This window comes from Arachis hypogaea, chromosome 13 (genome assembly GCF_003086295.3).
Source record: "Arachis hypogaea cultivar Tifrunner chromosome 13, arahy.Tifrunner.gnm2.J5K5, whole genome shotgun sequence".
Taxonomy (NCBI): domain Eukaryota; kingdom Viridiplantae; phylum Streptophyta; class Magnoliopsida; order Fabales; family Fabaceae; genus Arachis; species Arachis hypogaea.
The window spans coordinates 108597571-108615151 of NC_092048.1; the positions used below are offsets into that span (position 1 = coordinate 108597571).

The 17581-nt window shown below is 36.8% G+C and overlaps 1 protein-coding gene across 2 annotated transcripts; it reads right to left on the bottom strand.

Annotated features, from left to right (window-relative positions):
* Positions 1-10009: 10009 nt before the first annotated feature.
* On the bottom strand, positions 10010-11672 carry LOC112732602 (heavy metal-associated isoprenylated plant protein 39). Of its 2 annotated transcripts, none has more exons than XM_025781364.3 (3): positions 11083-11672; positions 10600-10698; positions 10010-10466 (listed from the first exon to the last, which is right to left on the bottom strand). In XM_025781364.3, the coding sequence occupies exons 2-3, from the start codon at positions 10682-10684 to the stop codon at positions 10132-10134; spliced, it is 420 nt and encodes a 139-aa protein (XP_025637149.1). In that variant the 5' UTR covers positions 10685-10698; positions 11083-11672; the 3' UTR covers positions 10010-10131. The 2 variants fall into 2 exon arrangements, with proteins under 2 accessions (XP_025637149.1, XP_025637150.1); XM_025781365.3 differs by having other exon boundaries at positions 10600-10675; positions 11083-11666.
* Between the last annotated feature and the right edge of the window lie 5909 nt (positions 11673-17581).

The following is a 17581-nucleotide window of genomic DNA, read 5'->3' on the forward strand; positions in this document are numbered from 1 at the left end:
GGTTGGGTGACGCGGACACGTGGGGCACGCGATCGCGTGACTCGATTTGTGCTAGTGGCGCGAGTGCAGCCTCGCGGTCGCACAACTCTCTGTTCAAAACTCAGTATTGCCAAAATCCAGGGTGACGCGGTCGCGTGGTTGACGTGATCGCGTGAGTGGCCATCATGGGGATATGACGCGGATGCGTGGGGCACGCGTTCGTGTGGTGAGGCTTGGGCTTCCAGCACGATTCCAGCCCAACTCCAGCTCAACTTTCGGCCATGCACCCGGTTGACGTCGATTTTCAGGTCACGCGGCCGCGTGGGTGACGCGGTTGCGTGGGAGGCCATTATTCCCATATGACGCGGTCGCGTCAGTGACGCGGTCGCGTCAGTGACGCGGTCGCGTGGGGTGATTTGTGTCATTGGCACGCCTCCAGCGCTGCTCCTGCGAAACTCTCTGATCATATTAATATTGTCTCCCATCTCCTTGCGACGCGGACGCGTCGCTGATGCAGTCGCGACGCGGACGCGTCGCTGATGCAGTCGCGTCGCGTGCTCGCTTTTTTTTTTATAATATGAAAAGATACAGAATGCAGTGTTAATATGAATGTGATGCAAAACTCTAGGTTCAATAAAATAAAATAAAACTTGAAAACAAATAAAACTAAATAAAAATGAAAAATGAACGATCATACCATGGTGGGTTGTCTCCCACCTAGCACTTTTAGTTATAGTCCTTAAGTTGGACATTTGGTGAGCTCCCTGTTATTGTTGGATGTCAGAACAGATTCTAGGATCCCAAACCTTGCTTTTACACCCGTTTTTGTCTCGATCTGCATTTTTCCAGCCGGGTGAAAGGTGATCTGAATTCTCACTGCAGCAACCAAACAGTTTCCTAGACCCATTCAGTTGAGCTTTATACCAACCCTTGCCTTTGAACTTAAAGCTTCCAACCATGATGAACCTTGCAGGACGATTTTTACCACTGGCCATCTTCCTCTTACTCTTAATATCACAAAGATCTCTAAGTTGACCATCCGTCTCTAGTAGCCCATATTCAAGTGGAATTAGAAAGCTAAGGGATATGAAATTTACCCACTTGAATGTTGTAAAGGATGATGGCAACTTAGGGGGAGGGGTTTCCAACAACTTTGGCAAGGTAATTTCAAGCTCCACTCCCTTGTGCTCTTCTTTGATATCTTCTACCTCTTGATCAACCTCTACAAAATCTTCAACCATGATCTGCCTTGGAGGTTGTACGCTCTTCTCATCATCAACATCAAACACCGTGGAAGGAGGCTCTGTGACTGGACTTTCCAATGGAGGTACAGCATCTCTTAAGTCTGCAACCACTTCTTCCTTTTTAATAATTGCTGCTTTGTCCAGTTGTTTAAGGATAAAATCGTACTCATCCTCGATGATTTTCTTTCTATGACAACTCCTTTCAACTATTCTTTCATCTTCAAGGGTCTCTCCTACCCTTACCCGTAGCGCCTCCTCTAGCTCTTTATGAAGTATGGATTTGCGAAGATGATTCCTTCTTTCCTGTTCCATATCAATAGCATAATTGGGATCATCTTGCTCTTGGATTGATGGATGTGGGTGCTCTTCCATGGATGGTGGTGATGGGATGGAGAGATTATTCTGTGGTTGACAAGGAAGTGCACTAGAGCTTGAGGGTTGATTGTTGAATGTATTTGGTGGTCTGATTTGGGTGAAGAGAGCTTGTATAGTAGAGTTTAGATCGGCAAGTGCTTTCTCCATGGAGGTTTGGGGTGGATCTATGTATGGTTCATTTGGTTCATAAGGTGGTTGGTATGGTGGATGTGGGTTAGGGTCATATGGAGGTGAATGGTGGAAAGGGGCTTGTGAGTATGGTGGTCCAAAGTCATGTTGAGGAAAGGGTTCATAGGCATATGGTGGTGGTTGTTGATAGTTCACTGGAGGTGGTTGTTGCCATGAGGGTTGATCAAATCCTTGTGGCTCCTCCCATCTTTGATTGTTCCAACCTTGATGCCTGTTCTCATTGTAATTTCTTCTTCCTGCAACATTATTGTAACCAGACTCATAGCCAAAGGGGTGAGAGTTCATAGTAGTAAATAAAAATTAAAAACGAAAATAAAAATAAATTTAAATTAAAAGGTTATTTAAATTTTGAATTAAAATTTGAAATTTGAAATTTGATTTTTGAAATAAGATAAGATAAAATAAAAATTTTAAAAATAAAAATCTGAAAATTTTTTTTTCGAAAAAAAATAATTAAAAATATTTTTGAATTTAATGAAGAAAGAGAAAAACAATAAAATGACACCAAATTTCAAATTTTTAGATCAAAACGAAGAAAATAACTAAGAATAGCTTGAAGGTCAAGATGAATGCGAAGAACAACTTGAAAATCAAGATGAACACTAAGAACAAATTTTTGAAAATTTTTTTTTAATAACTAAATAAAAACCAATAACCTCTTAATTTATGAAAAAGCAAAAATAAAAACAAAAATAAAAACAAATAAACAAGCAAAAGAAAATATTTACAATAACCAATAATAAGGTACACGTTTGCAATTCCCCGGCAACGGCGCCATTTTGATGAGAGAACTTTTGCATGGTCTAGAAAATTGCGGATGGATCCTCGTTGCAAGTATAGTTTCTAAACCTTCAAAAGTCCTTTCATACAAATGTTTTGGTTGTCACAAGTAACAAACCCCTTTAAAATTGATAACTGAGTATTTAAACCTCAGGTCGTCTTCTCAAGGAATTGCAGGGAAGTATGTTCTTATTATTGGTTATGAAGATTGTAAATTGGGGGGTTTTGGAAGTTTGGACAATGCGCACAGGTATATTTTCGAGCAATAAAAATAAATAAATAACTATAAAATAAACTCTTGGCAAGGTATGAGAACCGGAAATCCTGTCCTTGTTATCCTTATCAGATGTGATGAGAATTGGATTTTAATCCCACTTAGTTAAGTCAAGTGGACTAATTAGCTTGATTCTCAAGTCCTAGTCAACTCCTGTGGAGAGATTAGTGTTAGAGCAATCCTAGCTAAAGCAATATCTGCCAATTTCAACCACTCCTGAGTTTGACAACTCAAGTGTTACCAATTACTTGACCAAAGCCAAAAGGGAGAAAAATATCTAAATTAAATTAAAAACAATCTTAAACAGAGCATCAATATAAATAAAGCAAAGCAATCTTAAATCTGAAATACCTCAAATAATATCAATTAAGAAAATCATAACATGAATGTAGCATAAGCCAAATAGGCAACATAACTAATATAAGCATTAAAGTATCTGAACGTAAAAAGAGGAATATAAAGTAAAAGGAATATTAAACTTGGGATTGAGAGTCACTCCTAAAACTAAGAGAAATCCTAAATCCTAATCCTAAGAGAAAGGAGAGAACTTCTCTCTCTAAAAACTACATTTACTCCTAAAATTGTGAATGTGAGAGCCTCCTCATGAATGGATGTATCCCTCCACTTTATAGCCTCTAATCTGTGTTTTCTGGGCCGCAAACTGGGCCAAAAACAGTCCAGAATTCGCTGGTTTCGAATTTTGCCACGCTGGATTTCCGTCACTGCGACGCGGCCGCATGGATCACGCGGTCGTGTCGCCTAGCGTCAGAGGAACTATAGTATATTATATATCAAATCGAAGCCCCAGACGTTATCTTTCTAACGCATCTGGAACTGCGTCGTTTGGACCTCTGTAGCTAAAGTTATAGCCGTTTGAGTGCATAGAGGTCAGGCTGGACAGCTTAGCAATTTCTCCAACTTCTTGCATTCCTTCCACTTTTCCATGCTTTCTTCCCATCCTCCAAGCCATTCCTGCCTTATAATATCTGAAAACACTTAACACACATATCAATGCATCTAATGGTAATAAGAGAGGATTAATAATAAGAAAATATAAGATCAAAGAAGCATGTTTTCAATCAAAGCACATAATTAGGAAGGCAAATGTAAAAACCATGCAAATAATATGAATAAGTGGGTAAAGAGTTGATGAAATCTACTCAATTGAGCACAAGATAAACCATAAAATAGTGGTTTATCAGCGTTACCTATAACTCGTATGTCATCTATGATAATCCAATAGAGCTTCCATATACATTAGTCACTAGTATTAAGCCGGCCAAACTTAATTCCAGGAGTATGCAATGATAGACTAGTGTCATTAATCAATAGACAGTCGTGTGCATAAAGCTCTAACTCTCATCATTTGACAAGACCTACTAAATGACAGACGCTCAGAGTATACAATTGAAGTATAGTCAGTCCATTCCTCAGACTCCACAGGAAGGACTGCTCTAATACCATACTGTAACACCCTCACTATCAGAATGACACGCTTCCGACTGCGCCACTCTAATAGCTCAAACATTACGACGACTCTAAATATATTTAATACTAAGATAGGAGCCTGGCTAAAACTTAAAACCGTATAACCTTTTAAAAGACTTTTAGTTGAAAACATAAATACATACTCACAAGCCATATACAACATTTAACCAGAATATATATATATATATATATATATATATATATATATATATATATATATATATATATATATATATATATATATATATATTGACTTACAAGCATTAGATAATACAAATCATATCCCTCTTACAAAAAGTGTAAAAATAAAGGCAAGGAAAAAACATAATATCTAAATAATACAATGCAACATCTAAATAGAATCGAAATAAACTCTTCGTGACTTATTCGCCCATATCCTGAAAAGGAAACACCTGTAGGGGAGTGAGAACATCGTCCTTGCTGGTTCCCACTATACGGTTACAGAATTGCTATAATAAGATACGTAAAATAGAACTGTTTTTAGAATATAGTGATCGTTGTTCGCCTTACGTATCTTAAAAAAAAAACCAAAGGTTTACATTCAAAAATCTAAAATCCCTTTTTAAAAGAGAAATCCATTTATTCTTCAAAACCCAAAACCTTTTGTATCAAATATTAAAAGTTTTCCTAAACAGTATGAATGACCAAGCTATTCCAAGTATAGAATCATTAAGTTTATACTAAACCAGTTGGATTTTTCATACTTTATTAAACCAAAAACTCAAACCAATCATGGCCTCCGACCCATCACATAATCAATCACGGCCTCAGTCTCAAACAATTCAATCAATATTCAATTCACCACAATCCAACCAATTTCAGTTACAAACACAAGTAGAGAGGTTCAAACACAAAGAAAGCAATTAACATCAAGTATAGCAATTAGAAGTTAAACATAATTATTCACATAGGCAAACCAATTACAATATACACACCTAAACAATGTCACATAGATGCATATGATGAATGTCTATCCTATTGGCTCGTGATATCACTTGTCGGTTCAAAATGCCAACCCGACACATCCCCAGGATGTTGCCTTTCTGCCACGACCAGGGATACAATGCCTTGCTCACTCTTTTTTTATCTTGTGCCCCGCGAGTTATAGTGTCCGGCACACTCTTTAGGGTTATAGTGCCCGAGTTCACTCTGGCAGCAGAAAGGTTATGTGAGCGGGAGACTACCACAGCCCTCACATCTCAACGTACCTCAACTCCTACATCAGCACCGCTACCTTGACAAGCGGGAGACTGCCACAACCCTTGCCAAGGGCGCATAGCGACTTTCCAAATCATTGCATGTCATGTGAGCGGGAGACTCCCACAACCCTCACATCCGAACATGGGCGGGAGACTTTCACAGCCCCTACGATGGTGGACAATGCATTTCACAATCACATACTCAAACTCATCATCAGTTTCCAATATCTCAAATCAATTTTTCTTTAAAATTAAAACCCATTCTTTTTGGTAATATTCTCCGAAAATGGCAACATCTTCAAAATCATATCAATTATAAATCTCTTCCAAAAGTCATCGAAAATCATTCATTCTAAATCAAGATTTGGTAATAAAATCCTACATCAGAGTCTCAAAAATTTAGGGGAGAACAATCTATCTCAATTCCTTAAATTTATTGAAAACCTCTAAAACCTTAGCTTCTTGATTTGAATAAATAAAATAGAATTTTATCCAAAACCAAGTCATGTATCCAAATATTCCGAACTAATTTCAAAACTAACTTACTTAAACCAAAACCAATTCATTTAAATTGAAAACAAATTTTAATTTCATTCTTAAATCTGAAGCGTTTCTAAAGGCTCGGAAATTGTTTTAATTTTGATAAATCAAAGTTTTTGAAAATACTTCTAACTTTTCCTAAAACGTCGTCAAGTGAAATTAGTCAATCAAAATTCAAGTTTCTTTTTAAATCCACTAAAACTCCTTCAAATCTGCTTACTTAATCAAATTCCAAAACATAAGTATTTTCTTCTTCAAATCGACTTTAATAATTCTTTTCTTAAATAAATTACATTCGAAATATAATAATTTTCTTAATAAAATAAGTTCAACCATAATTCATTTATCAGTAATTCAATTCAAAGCATAATTCAGCATTTTCAAAATAACGTTTCAAACAAAGTATCGGATTTTATAGAAATTTCGACAGCACCTCCCCTAAAACTTGGATTTTGCCACCCTTTTTGAGTCCTAACCAAACCATTCCGAATCAAACCAATCCAAAATCAAATTGTTTTCAACAAATCAAACTCATTTTTAAAACTTTAAAGAAATATATTCAGCAACTGTCCTTTCAACAAATCCAAACTATAATTCAATCAACCTAACAGTCGTAATTATCTAAAAACAGTCAGACAATACATAAGACTTATACAATCACCAAAAAGTGTATTTCTCACACCAATAATTATTTATAATAATTCTAAATTATAAAATTGAGTTTTTAGAAAGGAACCCTTACCTCGACAAATCGAAACCATAACCCAAATGCGTCAACAGAATCTTTTCTCTCAGCCCGAAATCACTAGTAACTTCAACCACAGCTTCGCTCACTTCTGCAGCAGTAGAAACAGTCCTTACTCGCAACATGCGGCCCCGATAACTTAATCCTAAAAATATTAATATCGTGAAAATCTTAAAATGCATAACGGGATATGAAAAGAAAAAGTTCCTAGACAAAGATACTTATTGGAACTAAGGGATACTGACTGAACCAAATGACAGAAGCTTCAACGGTGGTCCCAGCGGCCACAGAACCATTCTCGGTGGCTAGAGGTGCGGCGACGATGGCATCAGCGGCAGCGGAGCTCCATTTGTGGAAGAAATAGCCCTCTTCACAGCACCGTTTCACGTGCTTCTCTCTCACAAGCAGCAATGACAACCGGCGTCTTCAGTGACAATGGAGGCACAGCGGCAACGCTTCGTCTCCAACGGGGCTTGATGGCGACGATGCCCAGCACGACGATGGCGACCCTGACCAGCATCAACGACGGCTACGCGATGGCTCCATCTTTGACGGTGGCAGAACGACGAAGCTCCAGTGGCGAGGGAGGCAAGGTGAGGCAACTGGGTGACACTGGCGAGACAGAACGACAACCCAGCAACGGCGGCTCCCTCTCGCGCATCCTAGCTCACGCTCGCCTCTCTCTCCCCTGGCTCCTTCCACAAACGCTCTCTCTCCCTCCACGGTCCGACAATGTCGTGGCAGTGGCGGTAAGGCCAGGCACGTCGGCGCAGTCTTTCACCCTTCTCTTCTCTTCTTCTCTGATCCTCTTCCTCTCTCCCGTGTGTGTGTGTGTGTGCTTACTGATGGAATAAGGGAAATGGAAAAAAAGGGGTGTGCGGTAGGAAAGGGAGAAAAAGTTAGGGTTAGGTCAAAATTAGGTTTAGAATTTTAATTTGGGGATTTTGGGTTTAATTTGAGTAAGGTAATTTTAATAAAATTGGGACATAGAATATAAATTTTGAAATCTAATTTAATGCTTAAAATTTCTTAAGAATATTTTTGGTTGTATTAAAATACTAATTGATTTGAAATCAATTACTCTAATTAAAATTATAATATAATATAATTAATTTTCTTTATTCCTAAAACTTCAAGTATTAAATTGTAAAAATATCAATTATTTAAATTAAGTCATATAAAATTTTTATTATTTCATAACTACTAATATTATAATTTAATTACAAAAAATAACTCATTAATGATAAAACTGGATAAAAATTTTAATTTATTTCAAATTTAATTAATCAAAACTTGTTTTAATTATCTTTAATAAAAAAATTTTCTGAAATTAATGCTATAAATAAATAATTGAATTTAAAATTAGTTTATAATAAAATTTTCAAAAGTTCTGGGTCTTACACCACTCTCTCCAATCCTCACCCAAATTTTCACTACTCACCTTTTAACCCACAACAACACCAACTATTTTTTTAATTTCAAAAAAATCAAGCAAAACTAACACAGAGAAATAAGTGGTACAGAAATTCAAATTCAAAATTCATCATCAATAATAATACGATTTTCAAATTCAAGATAGAAAAATCAAGAATCCAATCCTTCAAACTCGACAATAAGAGAGAGAAAACGCAAAGAAGAGATAGAGAAAACATAGAGAAGAGAGAGAGAGAATGTAGAGAGAGAGAGAGTCAAAATTGCTGCCACCACTGGTCTCCAAAACTGATGCCGGAAAAAAAAGAGGAAAGGGAGATCTGAAACCTCTTTCTGACTCCTTCTTTTTGCACTACTCCCTCCTTTCTTCCTTTTACTTGATTTTCTAAATTTCAATTTGTTCTTCATTTTTTTTATTTCTTCTAATTTTTTTTTTGTATCATTTTTCTTTGATTTTCTTTCTCGTTGTCTCTATTGTTGTCGATTTTAGACAGAGTTAAGATTTTGTTTGTGATAGTTTGTTGTAGTAATTAAAGAAAAGAAAGGGTTGAAATAGTGGTGTGATAGAGGTGATAGTAGTGTTAAAGGTGGGGAAGAAATAGCAGAAAAAAAATGGAAGGCAGAAACAGAGAGAGAGAGATAGTGATTGTGGTGGTGGTAATGGTGATGGTGATAGAAGATAGTAAGGATAAAATTGTTATATAATTAATATTTTATGTGAAAAGAATGATTTTAAAACGATTTCTAACGTTAAGTGATGCCAAAATTTATATAAAGTATAAATAAACCTATAAAAAAAAAGGGATTGTTACTAATTTTTAACTATCTAACAATCTAATACCCCAAGACCAAAATAAAACAAATTCTAACACACAAATTTAATTTTGATATTTAAAAAATTTTTATAAAATGATTCAATTAGATTTACACATTTAAATATTTTTAAGTACTAAATTTAAAAACTAATTATCTTTATTGATATAAAAATACACGATTAATTGTCAATAAAACTCTTTTACATGAAAATTAAATTTTAATAATATCTTTAATTATTTTATAAATTGTCATTCCTGTGTTTAAGCTTGTCTATTTTTAATGTTAGGGGTTGCCTACCGTCTTTCCATTGCCAATTTCTCACCTTTATTTGTTGCATTATATTATTTTTCTTCGCAAAATTTACCTGTAACAGCGATAGATTTTCAATACACATTGCATTGCAGTCTTATATACCTGCATTATATCATTGATTCTTTTCTATTAGGTTGGTGATCCATCCTTAGAATGGGTCCAAGCCACGTGCCTACTGTAGAAAATCAAAGTGATGCAACAATCCCAAAAAAGAAAAATCAAAATCAAAGTGATGCAGCACTTACTAACTACAACAAAGTCATCATGTATCTTTTAATATTGGATGCTAATCTCGGTTGTTGAGGCAACCTTACCATAATTTTTCTTAATTCAAAGGTTCATGCTTCTAAGTGCAAGCAACCTAAGCAAGATTGTGTCTTTCGAATATGAAATTTCTAGCATATTCTACTGATTCACAATGATATCATCGCATTCCCAATTTGCATGATTCATGGTTAGACACACATTCATCCCTTGTACCGTTATTCCAAGTAAAATCTACATACACATCATGATGACTCTAAAAAAAGGCTATTGATTGGAAAACGATTTTCAGTTGTGCAAATAACACTAGATAAAATCATAAAAATATCAAAGTCCTAGAAGAGTGCACACCTTTTCTATTGTCTAACTTTTAGTGGCTATAATTTATGCGTCATAAATTTACACAAAAGCACTCCAAACCTTGGTTTATCTATGGTGTTATACATTAAAATTCAACACTAAAGACCAGTTTGTCTAACATATAGCACAAGCATTTGGGTTTTCTTCAGCAGAAGGAACATAATAGTTTGTGGTCATATAAGGGTTATATCCTCTATAGAGCTTGACAAACTCAGCAGTTTGTTCATTTATATCTTTCTTCTTATTCTTGTCATCTTCTTTCTTCTTATTATTGTTGTCATCATCTTTTTTACCCTCCTCTTTCTTATTCTCAGGCTCTTTTGCTGGCCCCACAGTTAAGATTTCTGTGTGCCAAGTTTTTCTGAGCTTGCTCACCACTTGAACGGGGTCTATGTCACCCACTACAGTTAGCTTCCTCTCCTTCATATCCATGGCGATTGAGTCAATGCCTGCACAAGTTCATACAAATTATTCTAGTCTTGAGATGATTAAATATATAATAACGCTATAATTTGTCAAAATTATGGATTAAAAGAATTGTGTTAATAAATGAGCGAAACGTAGGTTACAGATATCCAGTACCTGAAAGGCTAGAAACCATTTTCATTGCCTTCTGCTTGGCTTTATCATCGTACAAATCCAATTTCAGTACCATTTTCTGCAACATAGGGGACACAATAACTAAAACTAATTCAGACACGGTATGTAAGTTTTACCTTTCTTTCTTTTGGTGAATTGTTTTACTTTCTTGTTGAATAAGCCAAGGACGAGCTAGTGAAAGAACAAATGGGTAACTAGCTTGTAACTTAATTACTACGGTTTATAAATTAACTTGCTGAAACAAAGAAGGAAGAAAGAGACAGGAACCAATCAAATAAAGATACTGTGAATAACAGAGTGGAGAGCGATATCAAACTCATTCTTTGGTCATTGTTTTGGTGAAAACGAATCAGAAAGAGAAATAAGTTCATCAAAACGTAAAATAATGTTTATATCGAAAACAGAACATGATGAACTCTCATATAGTAATTGACTTGTTATGTCACCCAACGAAGGGAATCTCACCTTCATTTTCACTTGGGTCCCAAAATTATATTTTGAGAGAGAAATGGAAGGAAGGAGCAGAGGGATTAGACGCAAATGCAATGCATCTTTTGCTTGATTATTGATGGACAGAGTAAGGTACGCGAGAGGGATGAACTTGCTAATGCTAACAACGTTTAGTACAAATATAAATCCAAAGCATGTAATACAAACATCTTATTATAATAATAATAATAACAGTAAGGAATAGTAGTTAATTGCTTGTTCTAGAGAGAGCATATGACAGTTGACCAGGAACAATTCAACCACCGACGTAAGGGGTCGGGCTTGGGTGATATATATCCACTAGCCCTTGCAGCGAAGGCCGAATACACACACGTTCAAAATCACATACTACCCAGCCTTCCGAGACAAGAAAGGATAAGCTCGATACATGCCTCTTCATGTAATTCTAAAGCGATAATTCAACCAACAAAAAAAAAAAACTAATTATATATATATGAGATCTATTGTGCCTATACATACAATGGCTACGACAGCCATGAACTTTATAAGAACAACACCTGGCTGGAATTTATGATTTTCTATCTATATCTATATTTATCTATAATCTATAATAAATAGAAGACTAACGAGGTGCATGCTTATGTGAAATTTTTTGGTGTTTTAGAATTTTTTTAAATTGAAAATATAATTGGTTGTGGATTAAGGGAAAAAAAGAAGTCTTTATCAGAGAAATCAAGGGACAAATTAAAAAATTAGATAACTTGTAGGTTAAAGAATCATTGGACAAATTGGAAAATTAAATGACTTGTGAATTGACAGAAATTATTTTTATATTGGTTTGGTTTTAGTGATGTGCAGGTGAGTGGTGCTAGCAGGTGTTGTATGCACAGGTGGTAGACCAAAACTTCTCGCAATGGAGGAGAAACGAGTGCGAGAAGCCAGGGAAGTGACGTATGTCCCGGGGCCAGTTTGGGTTTCTCCCTCTCCTACAAAGGGCATCCCATGAACTGCGAGAAGCATGGAAGGGAGACACGCGTCCACCATGCATGTAGCGTGAAATAGTCCCCCACCTTCCAAGCCTTATAGAAATGTGATCTTCTTCCTTTTCGCAGCGTACGTGCATAAATCCGAGTAACTTTTTCATTCTGTCTATGGCCGAGTCTAGTATAGATAGTGTGAATAGTGAATTTTGTGCTAGTGTTGAGAGTTTTAATTGTAGATAAAAGAGTGACATAACGAGATTTAATTATTAATATTTGAAGTGTAATTTTAACAAAAAATAATACGAAATTTAATTATATAAGGAGAAGATATTGATGCGCATTTAAGTCATTTTTGATATGCAAGTTATTTATTATGTTGTTAAATTATTTATATGCATGTGTATTTCTTTTATTACATTGAATTTTTTTACTATTTTTGCATGTTAACAATGATAGACTACGAATAATTAAGTGTTCTTGTATGGATATCTGAAGGGGGAGTTCGGCTCCTGGAAATCGACGCCGAGTTGTTATTTTCGGTGTCGATCTTTGAGTCTTGGGGAAGTCCGAGTTTCACTCCAAGGGGATGTCCAATTGCGCAGAACGTGAGTAAGAAATAAGGGGGGAGTGTACCTGCAAAGACACTCCGAAACTTAAGTTAGTATTGAGAATTCAATGTGTCCTCTAGGAATAGAAGACCATACCTTTTATGAGTGAAGATGGACATATCGGTTATGTTTCCGTTTCATCATCTGAATTGAAGAGTAATAATTGGGTGATAAAATCTAATCGGACGTTTCGTTTCTAAGATGTCCGCTGAGATTATTTGAACTGCCGAACTATAACGTCAGCTTGCCGAGTATTAACATGGATAATGCCGAGTTATGATAGATAATGCCGAGTTATGATGTTGGATTTGTAACGGCTGGATCATAGTTCCTAAGCTTAGCCTGGAAAAGTGTTTTAATGAAGCAGGTTGAGCTTTTAATGAAGCATAAGTCGGCCATTGAGTAGGTGCATAACTTCGGTAGATGGGTTAGGTTTAGAGCCCCCAGTTCAATATGCTTAATTAAAAAATTTGAAAAGATAAAAGAATGGAAAAAGTGACAGTTTTTAATGAGGAGAGAGAAAAGTAATGATGGCATTAAGTGGTTTTGTCATTTCCAATATTTCCCAAGGCGGTTTGATGTGATTAGTAGTGGGAATAGTGAAAATGAATCGGTTATGTAACTCTTGGTTAACTGCATTGGAAAACCAAGAGTTGGGTTTGCAAATCATTTTGACGTTTTGAGATAAAGTTGGGTTTGAAAGTTCCAGAGAAAAGAGAATGAGTAAAAGAGGTATGTGGTAGATTTTTCTACTCTTTTCTGCTTCATTGAGTTTCTGTGTTTGTTTTTCTGTTTCTGGTTTTGTTGCTAATGGGGTTTGAGAAGGACAAGAAGGGGAGGATAGATTGGTCGTATGATTGGGTTAATGAAGATGTGAGTAGTCGAGTGTCTCTGTTTTGTGACTCTGATGCCATTAAAGAAATAGATTTGAAAAAGGTAGTGAGAGTAGGCTCTGGGATACGTTTGGAGTTGTTACCTTGTTCTGCGAATGATTGTGTTTTTCATAGAGGTTGTTCTTCTGAGTTCTTCTATATGTATAGTTGTGTCTTAGAGGTGTTGAAGGTGAAGCTTCCTTTTTTCGGACTTCCAGTGCCATGTTTTGAAACAGATGAATTGTGCTGCATCTCAACTTCATCCTAATGGTTGGGCCTTCCTTCGAGGTTTTGAAGTGTTAATGGAGTATTTGGAGGAGAAACCTACATTAGAGTTGTTCTTTACGATGTTTCAGGCGAAAGGGGTGTGGAAGGGAGGTTGGGTGAATTTGAATAGCTCGCCGGGTTTTGGTATTTTCAAGCTGTATAAATCTTCGTTTAAGAACTTTAAGGAGATGTACCTCAAAGATCGGAGTGTTAAAGATGATTTTCCTTTTTATTTAGACGAGAACTTGTGTGAGAGGTTTCCCTTGTGGTGGTGTTTGGAACCTCAGAATATCCTCGGGTTCGAAACCATTAGTCTAAGGGTTGAGTGTGTGATTGAGTATCTGGTTGAAGCTGTTGACCGTAGGGATTTGATATCTGTTTTTGAGTTGTTACAGTGGAATGATAATAGACAGGCTATGATGGATTACTTAGGTATCCATTCTTTGTTTTTGCCCTTCTGCTTATTTTAATGTTCAGTTTTTCTTACGAAAGGAAATTGTGTTGGTGTTTTTTGTAGGAGGTAAGTATCCTGGAGTCTTTGCAGCTACGTTGAGAGCTCAGGTTAGGAGTAAGAATGTAGACAAAGAGGGATCGACCTCTAAGCCGGAGAAGGTTGCTGCTACTACAAGAGAGGTTAATCAACCTCGTCCGAGAAGGAAAATGGTCATCTTAAAGAAAAGAAAGTCGGATGTGGTTGATCTGTCCGGTGATTCGGATGATGGAGTTGATGAGCTTCCTATTGAAGAAATTCATAAGTTTATGGACAACCATAAAAAGCTTCATGTGACTACTGATCAAAGCGATGGTTTGTCCGTTTGGAGTAGATATTTTCCTTTCATGGCTGTGGTCGATGATGTTTGCCAATCATCTACTAATGTGAGCCTAGCAAGTGAGGTCGGGGATGTGGCTATTGGCCAGTATATGCAGGTAGTTGTTATTTTTGTTAATATATGTGTTTTGTGAATAGTTCCCTGTACTGATATTATGTGTTTTTAGGTTCTTGGTTTGAGGTTGGCTAGTTTGGATCATAGCCAAGAGGTGAAGCATAAGAAGCTAGTTGGTTGTACAGAAGATCTGAGTTCTTTGAAGGAGGAGTTGGACTCAAAGAAGGTTACGATTTCTCAGTTGGAAGCTAAGTTTGGTGCAAGTGAGAAGGAGCTGAAATTACTGAAGGAGAACTATGCCAAGGAAGTTGATGATTTAAAGAAGAAAGAAGTTGATTTGACAGGTATGGAGACGAGGATGATTGAGTTGACTGCCCAAATGAAGGATTTAGAAAAAAGTAAAGAGGCTGAGATATTGGACTCCTTTGTGAAAGGTTTTGAACGAGCATCTATCCAGGCGAAGTTTTTGGTGCCAGGAGCTGATTTTTCTGAAATGGATCCGGGGAAGATAGTTCGTGATTGAGTGATGGTAGAAGATGATGGTGTTGTCGAGAAAGAGGCCAAAAATGTTGAAGAGGTTTAGGTATGATTTTGTTTGTATTTTATTTGTTGATAAACCATTTTGCTCCTAAGGTGAGCTTATGTAACTTTATTTTGCTACTGTTCATGAAGGAAAACAATTTGTGATGCTTACATGCTGTGTGCATGTTATGATTAGTATAGAATATAATTATATTGTTTTATTAGAAGTGAGTGTTATCTGGTTTGTGACTGTGGCTTAGAGCCAAATTGCTTGATATGGGTAAAACATATCATAGTGTTAGGTAAATGGTAAAGTGCCATTATTTTGATGGAGATTGGTTAATGTTAAGGAAAGGCCGAGTAGGCCGAGTTTATTGAAGTGCCGAGTAATAGGAATAGGGTTTTCTTTGATTGATAATATTCAGTGTGATCGGATTCTGCTTAATGATCGGTTGTATTTTTGATGAATTTCGAATAGTCGGTTTTCAAGTTTTGATTGGCAATCTGTTTGACTGATTAATTCCGAATAGTCGGACTCGGGGTAAGATCGGCTATTTTTTTGATTGATAGATTCCGAATGGTCAGTTTTGGAGTAAGATTGGCTTTTTGTTTGAATGATTGTTTCTGAATGGTCGGATTCGGTGTAAGATCAGCGGTATAAATAGGTTAGAAATAAATGAGAAGTATGAAATGCAAGAATATTGACTTGTTGAAATATATATTTATTTATTGGAGAACCTTTGATTTCAAAGGCCCAGATAGGCTAGCCTCGTTAAAACTTCTCCAAGCAAAATTCATTGTGGGAAAAATCTTGGTAGTAGGAAAAAGAGTACTCGCCTATCCCTGGTTTTTAACTGTAATATAACTTTAAAGATGATACATTCCAAGTATTAGGCAGATCTTTACCATCTAAGGTTTGTAATCGGTAAGCTCCATTGGCGATGACTTCTATGATTCCGTAAGGGCCTTCCCAATTAGCTGCTAGTTTGCCATGGGTTGAGGGTCTTCTAGCTTGTTTTTCTGAAGATAAGGTCGTTTAGTTGAAAAGACCTTGGGTGAAGTCTTTGGTTATATCTTCGAGCTATGTGCTATTGCATAGCTAATTGTTTGATTGCTGTGGATGATTTTACTTCTTCCAGGAGGTCGAGTTCGGATTGCCGAGCTGTTTCTTTTGTAGTATGGTCGGCCATTTCAGTGCGTAGTGAGGATTGGTAGATCTCCACGGGTATCATTGCGTCTGCACCGTAGACTAATCGGAAGGGTGTTTCCTTTGTGGTTGAGTGGATGGTGGTGTTGTATCCCCATATGATCTTTGGGATAAGCTCGGCCTAGAGGCCTTTTGCATCGTCCAGTTTCTTTCTGAGAGCATGTAGTATTACTTTATTTGCAACTTCTGCTAACCTATTTGTCTGCGGGTGCTCTACTGATGAAAAATATTGTTTGATTTTCAAGTCCTGCAAAAAGGATGTGAACTTATGGTCGGCAAACTGGCGACCATTATCTGTGATAATGTGCCGAGGTATGCCGAATCGACAAATAATATATTTCCATACAAAAGAAAGCATTTGTTGTGATGTAACCTTGGCTAGAGGCTAGGCCTCTATCCATTTTGAAAAATAATCAATTCCTACAACCAGGAATTTTACCTGCCCTGCTAATATCGGGAAAGGGCCGAGGATATCTATACCTCATTGGTTAAAGGGCCAGCTTACCTCGGAACAGTGTAGGAGTTTGGCTGGGAGATTTGTGATCGGACTGTATTTCTGACAGTTGTCACAACTTTTGACTTTTGTTTTACAATCTTGTTGTAGCATCGGCCAATATAATCGAGCTATGAGGATCCTTGAAGATAGGCTTCGGGCTCCGAGGTGTGTGCCACAGATACCCTCATGTGCCTCAGCAAGCGCAAGCTCGGCTTCTGTTCTGCAAAGACATTTTAGTAAAGGACGAGAGAATCCTCGTTTATATAGGTAGTTGTTATAAATTGTAAAGTAGGAGGCTTGTCGGCGAAAATGTCGAATGTTTTCGACATTGCCTGGCAGGATCCCTGTCCGAAGATAGTTTATGTTTGGAGCTCTCCAATCTGCATCCTGTGTTACACACAGAACATCCGTTAGTTCTATGCTAGGTTTATTCAAGGTAGATCGTGAAGGGAGGAATTATTTATTTGTGTGCTGGCGAGTTTAGAGAGTATGTCAGCTCGGCTATTGTTTTCCCGAGGTATATGTTCAATCTGACATTTATGAAATTTTGAAAGTAAAGTTTGAACAATTGCTAGATATTTGGATAATAAAGGATCTTTTACTTGGTACAGGTCATTTACATGCTGAACAATTAGCGGAGAATCACCGTATACTTTAAGCTCGGCTACATTGAGA

What these genes read in the sequence shown, in the direction of transcription:
- LOC112732602 (XM_025781364.3), bottom strand. Translation starts at nt 10,684, where the DNA reads ATGTTGCAGAAAATGGTACTGAAATTGGATTTGTACGATGATAAAGCC. An exon ending in AATGGTTTCTAGCCTTTCAG is followed by an intron (nt 10,467 to 10,599) that starts GTACTGGATATC and finishes GAACTTGTGCAG; the next exon opens with GCATTGACTCAATCGCCATG.